This window comes from Castanea sativa, chromosome 9 (genome assembly GCF_040712315.1).
Source record: "Castanea sativa cultivar Marrone di Chiusa Pesio chromosome 9, ASM4071231v1".
NCBI lineage: Eukaryota > Viridiplantae > Streptophyta > Magnoliopsida > Fagales > Fagaceae > Castanea > Castanea sativa.
The window spans coordinates 42,736,384-42,748,048 of record NC_134021.1 but is presented as its reverse complement, the minus strand read 5'-3'; the positions used below and the strand labels follow the sequence as shown (position 1 = coordinate 42,748,048).

Genomic DNA, 11,665 nt, shown 5'->3' with positions numbered 1-11,665 from the left:
TTATTTCATAAGTATCAAACAGAAACTTGGTCATGCATGGCTCCTCGGACTACATACCTCGTTAAAATTGATATATCATTAAATGTTAAACAGAACCTTAGTTACATCGGGTCCTCGGACCTTCTACATTGGGGAAATTAACATTTCAGTTCCTTGCTCTAAGTATCAAACAGAAACTTGGTTATGCATGGCTCCTCAGACCACATACCTCGTTGAAATTGATATATCATTAAATGTTAAATAGAACCTTAGTTACGTAGGGTCCTCGGACCTTCTACTTTGGGGAAATTAACATTTCAGTTCCTTGCTCTAAGTATCAAACAAAAACTTGGTCATGTATGGCTCCTCGAACCACATACCTCGTGGAAATTGATACAACATTAAATGTTAAACAGAACCTTAGTTACATCGGGTCTTCGGATCCTCTACTTTGGGGAAATTAACGTGTTGTTTTATTTTTCTAAGTATCTAATTGAGATTTGAATGAGCCTTGGTTCTTGGGCCATACACCATGGTAAATTTAATGGTTTATTTTATGCCCAAATAATATATCTAATCAAGTTTTAATTTATGTTTCCCTTGTTTGGACTTGTTAGCAGCTTTGGCTCGGCCTGCTCGCTTAGGCGCTTCTCCACCCATCACCTTGTTCCTTCTCTTTGTTAGAACCAATGAGTTCTTTAGGAGATGGAAGAGGTTCTTGAAATGGGGACGGTTGTGTCGAAGGCACTGCCGAGGATGTAGTTGAAGAGGGAGGAATGTCTTCAATCGCTTAGATATCCTTGGGAATCCAGATGTTCTCGGACTTCCTCAACACAGAATCGGTTGGAACTCCTGCCACGTTTAGGGCTTCTGCCCAAACTTGTTGACAATACTCCCTACACAATTCTGCTAGCTCCTCGGTCAGACGGGTTTCCGTTGCCTCGACTCCTTCATCATAAGTAGCCTTCTTGACAACCTCCATGGACTCCTTGAGGGAGTGAGTCTCTTCCTTGGCTTGGGCAAGCTCCTTCTTTAAGTCCAAATTTTTCTGTTGAGCTTTGGACAGGTCGTCTTCTTTTTGGCGCAAAAGTTTACCCTGCCCCTCCACTTGAGTCTTGGTCATTTTGAGGCTGGTCTCGACCCCACTTCTTTCTCTCTTCTCATCTGCCAACTTCTTGGTCAGATCCTCGTTGTCCACCATGGCGCGGCCTAAAGCCTTCTTAGTCTCGATTCTGACCTGGAGTTCAGCTGTAGCCTTTTTACGAGAGTCTTCCACCCATTTCTCTGCAGCAAAGACCTCTTGAATTGCTTGCGTTGGAGTGTTGAACAAACACATTATAGTTGAAACAACATCGAAACACGTATGAAAGACTTTATGCTGAAAGATAATGAAAACAGTAAGATAGAAGTAATTGGAGGACACTCACTAAAGCCAAGTCCCTTTTTAGGGAGAGAAAGAGATGTGGCTGAGTCATCTTGTCTAGAGCCTCCATGTCCTTGGGTAGGAGAATAGGCTGCTCTAGAGCGTCAGCCAGGTGGTGGGCATGTCCTTGCTGGAACGCCCTGATGCTGGATTGGCAGGAAATAGGGGCCCCATCTAGCTTCAGCGTAGGAGACCAATTGGCCTGCGCACGGCGCACCTCAGCCAGGTCATGACTTTCCCCACTTTCTATAGAAGGGGCGCGCATTCTACCCTTGGCAACGTTTTGTTGTTGTTGTTGTTGCTTAAGTTTCTTCTGCTTCCCAATCTTTGCCTCTTCGGCCTCGTTCTTCCTTTTCTTCTTAAGGTCAGGGGCATGGATCTTAGGATCGGAAGGAGGAGGAGGTGGTGGCAACTTGGGAAGGGGTTGAGATCCAACTGCGCCCTTTTTGGGAGCTTGTGTACCCCTCCTAGACATTAGTGCTCTCAAACTCGCGCTGTTACTAAGCGTTTAATGCCAGAAGTTTCTGCAGGCTCGTGTTCTTCGTCTGAGAGAATGACGAAGTAATCCTCTTGAGTGTGTACCGAAAGAGGGACTACGACGATGGGGCTTACGTAGAGGATAACTGAGGGATCGTCCGATAACTCGTTTTTGTCGAGAAAGCCTGGTCTCGAAATGTTTATCTGTCTGCATCTTTTGTCACCCGCAATGATTGCGTTGTCGATGTCTTGGAAGTCCTTTAATAAAGGGTTGTATCCCAGTATGAGGTAGGCTGCCCTCACTTGCAGGTCTTCACTCATGAACACCTCGGATCGTAGAACGCGATTGAGGTCCATGACGCTACAATAGCTTAGGTGGGGTTGTATGTGTTGTTTGTTTGCAAAAATATCCGAGAAGACAAGCATGGTTAGATTAGCTATAAATGCAAAACAAAAAGGTAATAACAGCCAATGTAATCAGAAATGGTAAATTTAATAGAATTAAGTCACAAGTTTGGGAATCTAATTCCTATGAAGTCACACCTAGGTCTCCCCATTTGATTGGGCAATGAGAACCGTTGTATCACATTCTAGAAGCAATAAGGTAGTTGTCCTTCATGCCTTTATTGGATTTGGGAAGGCAAGATATGAGCCTCACAATGCTAGACCTAGATTTGAGGTAATATCCTACATCTTTAAGTTTGTGGCACTCATACATATAGACGACGTCGTGCCATGTGAGATTCAGACCCATCTGCTCATTTAGAGTATCGGCACAGCCTAAAACTCTAAACATGTTGGGTGTGCATTGATCTGGGCATATTTTATGGTTACGGAGGTATTCACTGGTTACATTTTTCATGGGGAGTGTCATCCCACCCTCCAAAAAGGCGATAATGGGGATGACAACCTCTCCTTCTTTCCTCTCGTTGGCTATAGCTTCGGGAGGACAATATCTCATACCTACATCTTAGGGAATACGGTATTTGGCCCTAAAACCCTCCATATCAGCACCAGTATCTACCAGACACTTGAATTTACCCATTTGGTGATAGTGAGAGTGAAAATTTAGTGAGGGAAAGGATATAGTTAATGGCCGAGAACAGCAGCCGAGGAGAAATGAACTCAAAGGATTGAAAACTTACGAGAGATGGGTAGACAATGCTTCGCGAGCTTCTTGAGAGGAGAGAGAATAGGAAGTTTTGAGATTTGATTGATTTCTGAAGTGAAAAGTTGATTTTCGGTTTCCTAGGTGTTTGGCGTGTGGGAAGTGGCATTGAATGGGAGTTATCCCGCCCAAAATTGAGAAAGGATTCGGACCGTTGGATGCGAATCTCACCGTTGAACGTGGGGAATAAGGTGTAACTTACAGCCATTAATGTGGGTGTTACGGGCTTCGAGGCGTCAGAAGCGGTTTAAAAGTAGCGAAGTGACCCTTTCACGTGTGATAATTCGCAAGGCATGTGGAAATTGCGCCGTTGGTTCAAAACTCCATTTCTCTCCTCGGATGGGGAGAAAAATAAAGTTTTGAGGGGCTATTGTGGGGGTAGAATGATTAAAACACGTATTTGGGCCTTGTGCTTGATATTGGTGGTATAAGCCTGTTTGAGAAGATCCTTAGAGGCCCACGAGTTGGCTCTTGCTGGAAATGATGGTGGTGTTGTCCGAGGAGAGGAATCTCCTCGGCGGAGTCCAATAAAGATTATAGGGCACGTCATTGCGATTAGAAAGAGAATTCTAGAAAGTTTATGGGGTAAGGACTTGTTCCACATAGTTATAGGAAGGAAGAACATATGAAAAATGTCGAGGGAAAAGGCTGCTACCACCGCATTAAAGACCCTGCACCTACCTCTTTGACCACATTAATGGAGAAATTACCTTTGAACAGTGGTGATCAGCCTTTTAGCTTTTGTTTGAAGACTTCCAGAGGGTGGTGGATGGGACAAGTATCTAATAGGGTAATTTGTGCTACACGTGGAGGATGAAGGAAAGAAGAAGAATGATATAAAAGAAAAAGAAAGGACATTGTAAGGGGGGATCGCAGAAGAACAAGAAAGAAAAGAGAGAAAGAAAGTACTGTAGACTTCACCTTCAATTTTAGGCTATTATTCAAAGAAATAATAGCAATATAAGACTTCCTTGGCTTACGTCCGAGGAGGATTTTTCACTGTTTTCATCCTTTGATTGTGTGTAAAGTGGCAATCTAGCCCTCTATCTGTAGTCCAATATCTATAAGACCTAGGTTTCGAGTCCACACTCTACAAATTTGATTGTATAAGGCTATTTGGGCCTGAACCCATCACGCGTTTGGGTCCGGGTACAAATTGTGCGCTTACAATAGTGTTTTTTGGTATTTTGGTTGGATTCTGCTTTACTTTCAAATGTTTTGTTTTAGTTGTAAAGAACAATTGATGTCATATTGTATTTGCTTTCTTTGGTTTGCTATGAATAATATGCGATATTTCTATTCTATTATTTTATTTTGAAACATGGTGTCTTCTATTTACAATTGCCCTTTGTTAAGTAGTGAGATATCCTCTTACTAAATAATTGCTAGCATTGGAATATTCCCCATTGCCTTGATGCACATGTTCATTTAGTAAAGGCTTGGAGTACTTATTTTGTACATTTTAAAAAACCAGAAATATTGGTTTGGGGTTTTTTCTATGTGGTTAATACACTAACTAGTATTATTCTTTCTACTTCTGGTGTTAAATTACAAATAACAAGAATGCATTTACAGTTCTTAAATTCTTGCAGGGCCTCATGAATCAAGGTTGGTGATGTTTAGTTTCTTACGCTCTGTTTGTTTCGCTGGAAAACTATCTATATAAATAGTTTTCCACATTTTCCAGTGTTTGGTAGCACAAAAAAAATTTAGTCAACGGAAAACTATCTTTAGTCAATGGAAAACCCTAATAAAAATAAGGCTTATTTTCTATGGAATGTTTTCCATTTTTTTTTTCGGAAAAAGATCTCTCTCTCAGCCATCACATCTCTCCTATAAATATTATCTTTTTCTTTACTCTCTCTAGCTGCGGGAAACAACTATTTCTAGTGCACACTCTATATCACAGTCTCAAGGTAAGCTTTCAATTTTCTCCTTCTCTTTGCTTTTTCTCTCTTTTCTTATTCTCACTGTCTCTCCCACTCTGGTCTCTCCTCTTTTCACAGATCTCTCTCTATCTATCTCTCACGGTCAGCAACTCTTCCTTGCACTGGTAATATTTCATTCTTCTCTACAAAAACCCCAATTTTATAGTTTGCTTCGGCATTTGTTGTGGGGTGTGGGTAGTTTGAGTCGAAAACTTATGGGCAAACTTTTGCTTTGATCTAGTAGATACGCTTATGGGCAAACTTTCTGCACACCAAATTCATGATTGGTTTATGGGTTATTATTTGTAATTAAAATTTATAGAGAACCTCTGGTTTGCCTCTCGCAGAAACAGAACTTGTCAACTACTGCAGAATTTTGATTTCATGTGTTTTAGTATACTTGATTTGTTTGATGGATTCCTGTTTTTTGTTAAAATAAATATATTTGTTTCGAAATATAGAAAATAAATATATTAATTTAAATTCCAATGGTTTCACGTGTTGTAAATGCACTCCATAGATATTCAAACGGGACACATGGGTCTGCCAAAATTTCTTTAACCATAGCCTTAGAGAAGGATTTTTTGACAAGATTTTATCAATAAGGAGCTGTTTAGATGATTCTTTGGATGAGGGAACCACCTCTAAATTAACTTTACCTTTTAACCAACTAAAATTTTCTGCTTGGTCTGCAGCATTTTGAGCTTGCTTTTTATTTTTTATCGCTGTGAATTATGCAGATTGTGAAGTGCTTTATTAGTAATATTAGAATCCTCTCTCAATGTCTGGGGAATTAAAATTATTAAAGAGTTGTTTTTTGTTGTTGTTGTCCTTCTTGTATTGAGAAAGTTCCTCATTTGCCAATTGGAAATTGAGCATCTCAGGTAGAACATTTATAATTGTATTATCTGTGAACTAAGTTTTACTACACACTTTATAACATATTTATTTATTGTAGTGCTAAACGATGAACTCAATAAGCAAAAGCTGTCCAACATAACTATCACATGATTGTAGATGTTCTGTTTCCTAGCAGTTGGAAATTAGGTTGTGATTTTCAATTATAATCAATCGATTCTCAGTGTCTACTCATGCTGCTGTGGTGAATGCTGTGGTTCTGCCTTACTTTGTATATTCTAAAATAAAATGTTTAAAAACTAAAAATTAACAATTAATATTATTTTTAGCTCTGATTTTTTTAATTAATATTATATTTAGCTCTGATTTTTTTTTACTCTACTAACATAACACACAAGAAAAGACTTGATTGTCATCTTAGAAAGTAGCTAGAGCTTATATGGCATTGCCACCAGAGCCTTATAACATTGGCTTTGTGATTTTATTTGAACTTGACTTCAATTAACAAAGGTATGCATGATGAACCTATTCTGACCCTGAAAATCACTGTTGGAAGTTAGAACAAATTAAGATTTCTAGTCTGCCTCTCGCAGAAATAGAACTTGTCACCTCGTGCCTCTTGTGAACTGACTTGGGCATGTCAAACTAAGGTAATACTTGTTTAGTATCTCAGGTAGAACATCATTAGTAGAATTAGTTTGTTAGATAAAGCAAAACTAGTTTGCTAGAACATCTTTATTCTCTACTCCTCTACCATTCGTACTCTTGTTCTCACCCAAGTGAAAAAATTTAAAAAAAAAACAAGTAAGAGCAAATGTCCCTCCTTCACCATTTATTACCTTGTCAATTTTTAGCCTCTAATAACAAACTCAAAAGTTATTGTTTCTAGTACTTATGGAGTGATGATGTTGTTACGTTATAGTTTAGTCTCATCAAACTTAAAGTGGTCATTTTTTATGAAGTGTTTTCTTTAAGTACCTGTGTATATGAATGCTTTCTTTAAGTACACATTTAATTCATACTCATCATTTTTTTTTTGTGGAAATATAGATGGATAACCCATCACTTCCTGTTGCCATAATGGGGGCAGCTACATCTGTTATTGCTGTGGGTGTTGTTATTTTGAAAGGACTAAGATCTAGGAGAGTTATGCCTAGAGAACCTCATGTCAATCGAGAGTATGAAAGAGAGACGTATATGAATGATATTCTTTGTAGAGGTGATGTGCGTTGTCTCCATAATATAAGGATGAGACTCATTGCTTTTTATGCGCTATGTAAAATTTTGAGCGAGAATAATCTACTTCAAGAGACCATTCATATGTTCATTAAAGAACAAGTGTTAATTTTTTTACACATTATTGGGCATGATGTGAGGTTTCGAGTTGTTGGTGGGAGGTTTTATAGATCAGTTGAGATAGTGCACCGATACTTTAGACATGTCTTTAGAGCAGTTTTGCAATTATACAAACACATGATTAGAGAGCCTGACAAAGATACACCCTTGGAGATAAGAAATAGCAGCAGGTTTAGTTCCTATTTCAAGGTAAATTACAAAGGCTTTCATTTTCCTTATTTTTTTATATACATATAAAGATATTAGATAAATGTAACTTATATTTATCGTAATTAGGATTGTGTGGGAGCTATTGATGGAACTCATGTTCGTGCATTTGTTCCAATTCAAATGCAAGGAAGGTTACGCGGCCGAAAGGATGGAACAACACAAAATGTCCTTGTTGCTGCTACCTTTGACTTAAAATTCACATATGTATTAGCTGGTTGGGAAGGAAGTGCACATGATTCACGTGTCTTAAATGACGCACTCTCTAGGCCAAGGGGATTAAAAATTCCTGAAGGTATTATAGGAATAGAAAGTGATTTTAATATGGATAATAGCTTTTGGAGTGATTTCTTTTCCTTTTGACTATGGACGTGTAGGTAAATATTATCTTGGTGCTGCTGGTTATGGAGTTCGGAAAGGAATTATATCCCCTTATCGTGGTGTTCGTTACCATTTGAGAGAGTTTAGTGATAACCCGCCAAGTAATGACAAAGAATTATTCAATCTTTGCCATTCTTCTTTACGCACTAGCATTGAGTGTTGTTTTGGGGTTTTGAAGAAACATTTCCGTGTGTTAGATGCAGAACCTTTTTGGTCATTCCCAACACAAGTGGATGTAGTCTTAGCTTGTTGTATAATTCACAATCATATAATAGGAGTTGACCCTTTAGACTCAATTATGAGCAACGCGCTTCGTGGTAGTCCACTTGCAAATGACAGTACAAGTAGAAGAGTCCAACAATCACAAAGGGAAGTCCAAGAAGAAAATAGAGAATGGGTTCAAAAACGGGATGATATTTGTCGTAAAACGTGGGAGGATTATAATGCTATGGAGTGATTTCACACTCTTTATATTAGTTGGTTGTGTAATGGATTTTTTTGGTTTCATATTATCAAGACTTTTATGTTACAATTATTTTTGTTTCTTAGGACACCCCCAAGTCATATTTTGTATTAAATATTGTTTATATTCTTCTTTCCTTTTTGTCTCATTTTTCTTGTGAATATCATTGTAATAGAATTGCAATGGGAAATACAAAGGATACTCAAAAGGTCAAGGACACCAAGACCAACTTCAGGTGGTCACAACCAATGCAGAATTTATTACTTGAGATACTTGCAGAAGAGGCTCTTCATGGCAATAAGCAATCCAACAAATTTAAACATGCATCATATGCTAAAGTACCTGAAGCAATTACTGAGAAATTTATGACTGAATGTACTCCAAAGCATGTGGAACATCGCTTTAAAACACTCAAAACCAATTGGAATACAATTGCATTACTTCGTAATAAGAAAAGCGGGTTTGGATGGAATGATGATTTGAAAATGATCACCTATGATAGGACAGTGTATGATGAAGAAGTCGCGGTAAGAAACTTTTATTATTTTTATTTTATAGGTAGAAGCTTTTTAGTTTGTATCATTGTAAAGTTTAAATTTTTTTCATTATTCTTATTGCTCTCATATTAGTTTTTGACTCTTTTCCTTTCTTTTTCTTTTTCATTGTTTCTTTTCCTTTCTTTACACAGGCACATCCAAATCATGCACAATTTCTAAACAAGAAAATTGAGATGTTTGATGAGATGGCTTTGGTTGTGGGTAAGGATATGGCTACAGGAGGTTTTTCCAAGGGAGTTGGTGATATAGGTGTAGAAGCATTGGATGACTCACCTCCGCTTGTTGATGCTGATGTTGATGACATATCCAAAAAGAAGCAAGTTGATCCCTCACATGTGGCTTCAAATGAAACAAGGTCTCACAGGAAACGAAGTCATGCTACTATGATTGAAGATGCTATTTACCAAGATTTGTCTATACAACTTGGTAAGGTTGCCTCTGCAATAGAAAAGATTTGTGAAAATCAGCTAAATTTTGGTAGTCTTTATGAAGAAGTTATGAAGATGGATGGATTTGAAGAAAATATGCTTGCGGCTGCATTTGACCATTTGAATGGGGATGAAAAACAAGCAAGGTCATTTATGTTGAAAAATGACAAGCTCTGTAGACAATGGCTGCAGAACTTCTTTGACAACTATTTAAGCCAATTTTGATTATGTAGGTGCATTTTTGTTAGAATTTATGCTTTTCTATTTGGACAATTTGACATTTTGGTATTTATCAAACTATTTGGCGTCTAGTTTGTAGGTTTCACGATCATTTTAATGGGCATTGGTTTTCAACTTTTAGTTCTTTTGTTTCATGGGAATGTGGATCTGGAAGCAACTTTTAGTCCTTTTGTTGGCTAAAAATTATTTTAATATGGAATGATTGGTTTGCCATTGTTTCTAGTGGATATTGATTGCATAATTTTGGTAGTTAAGAGTGTAAGTGCCATGCTCAATCATGACATAAAGATGAGAAAGTTATCTGCTACAAAGGAGTAGGATGGTAAAACTTAAGCACTTCTTGGCAATATGTGTATTTCTATTCACTTGGTATTGATGCTTAGAGTTCTAGAGCTACAAAAATTGCAGTGGTATAGTTACAATGAGATAGTTTTCTAAAAAAATGAGATAGTTTTCCAAAAAATATTTGTGTATACCAAACACTAAAAAACATTCTCAAACTTATTTTCAAGATCGTTACCAAACACTGGAAAATGAGATAGTTTTCCAAAAAATATTTTATGGAAAATGACAAGTTTTCCAGAAAACATTAATGCTGAAACAAACAGAGCGTTAGTATTGAATTAGCTTATTATGCTAGAATGGATTGTAGTTTTACGTTACGCTCCTTTTGTGGCTACACCATTCTTATATAAGTATTTTTTAAGGATTTGCCTTTTGGTTTCAATTTATTACAAAAATATTAAGCATTAAATTTTGTTTTGTTTGCCATGCTTGCATTGTGATAAAGATGCTCACCAATTTATTGTGTTTAAACAAGGATATACTGCCCAGTTGGGTTAAATTTCTTCTTTCTTAGTCAACTAGATAGCCATTATACTTGTCTAATGGGTCTAAAGGTCTCTATTGGTAAGGTTAAAAGCGAGAAAGAGCGGGGGGCAGGAGACAGAGACAATTGCATATTACATATTACCATCTAATTATTTTCTTTGAGGGTGCAATGAACATGGTGTTACGACTGTTAGGACTAAAATCAAACGTAGAATTCAAAATTTTACTAGCCTTTTCATTTCTTCTCTTTGAGGGTGAACTGAACATGGTGTTAGGCTGTTAGGGAATTTACTTGGTACATTTATACTTGCTACAAGTGGATGTGACCCAAGAAAAAAATTAAATGCATAGAAAAATAAAATACCCCCGACCGTGCATAACTTGCAAGTTGTAGTCGTAATATGACTGAAATATAAAATCTATATATTTGCAAAATTGACATGAATTTGAATATATTTATATTTTGTTTCTCTACTACAAGGTGCTCTTGGGAGATTATTGTTGCAAACTGGGATATTTCTCTCTTTAAAATGCTGCAGGTGAGAATATTTTTCTAATTTCAACTTAAAGTTTCAATCCATATAATTACCGATAATGAACAATGTCTTGCAATAGCAATGTTAAATCCATTCTAAGTATTATGCTCTGGGTTATTAAAATGTATGAGAAACCCAATTGCTCCAATATCTCTTCATTATGGTGTACCATGATGAAAGATTTTAAATTGTCCATATGCTTTGTTCTTGCACAGAAGCTTAGCAAGCTAACATTGTGGTTATACTGAATTCTATTATTTGTAGAAGGAATTGTACGTCATACAACCTTGTGTGCATAGTGGAGCCAATCAGCAGATTTTCCTTCAATTCACACTCATCTAACGATGTTGTGGCTTGAAACATTGCAGCTTATAAATTCAGCAACAGTTCAATTTGATAGTTTGAATTGATAGCCCATTATCTGATTATAGTAAAATCATATTTTTTTTTATTACTTTTTTTGGTATTCTGGTGCACCTAATAACAAACTGATAAGCATGGTAGTATCTGATTTGTGCCAAATAGCCTATGCATTTAATTCATGTAAAGACAGCCTCATTCAGCATAAAATGTTCATGGAAGATCCTTTAAAACTAGAAGACAAGTACTGGTGTCAAAGTCTGAAATGCAATTTGTTTAGCATAATACTTGAAAAAATACCACATACCACCCAACAGGAAAATGGAAAATATAAAATGCAAAAGCCTTTTGAGACTGTCTCAAAAGTGTAGTCAAAACAATTCAAGTGGAAGGAACTACAGACAGCCAAAACAAGTGTAGGTCATTTTGGTTTTAAGTGATATCAGAGCTTAAGATTCAACGAAAAATGAATT

General features: G+C 37.0%; 1 protein-coding gene across 1 annotated transcript; it reads left to right on the top strand.

Annotated features, from left to right (window-relative positions):
• The first annotated feature begins 8,601 nt into the window (after window positions 1-8,601).
• Window positions 8,602-9,543, top strand: LOC142610292 (uncharacterized). The gene is made up of 2 exons (XM_075782076.1): window positions 8,602-8,767; window positions 8,929-9,543. Exons 1-2 carry the CDS (start codon window positions 8,606-8,608, stop codon window positions 9,448-9,450), a joined length of 684 nt encoding a protein of 227 aa, XP_075638191.1. The 5' UTR covers window positions 8,602-8,605; the 3' UTR covers window positions 9,451-9,543.
• Window positions 9,544-11,665: the final 2,122 nt, after the last annotated feature.

Excerpts from the sequence above, each read along its gene's own strand:
- LOC142610292 (XM_075782076.1), top strand. The coding sequence starts at position 8,606 with ATGACTGAATGTACTCCAAAGCATGTGGAACATCGCTTTAAAACACTC. Across the intron at positions 8,768-8,928 it reads TGTATGATGAAGAAGTCGCG|GCACATCCAAATCATGCACA; the intron begins GTAAGAAACTTT and ends TTCTTTACACAG.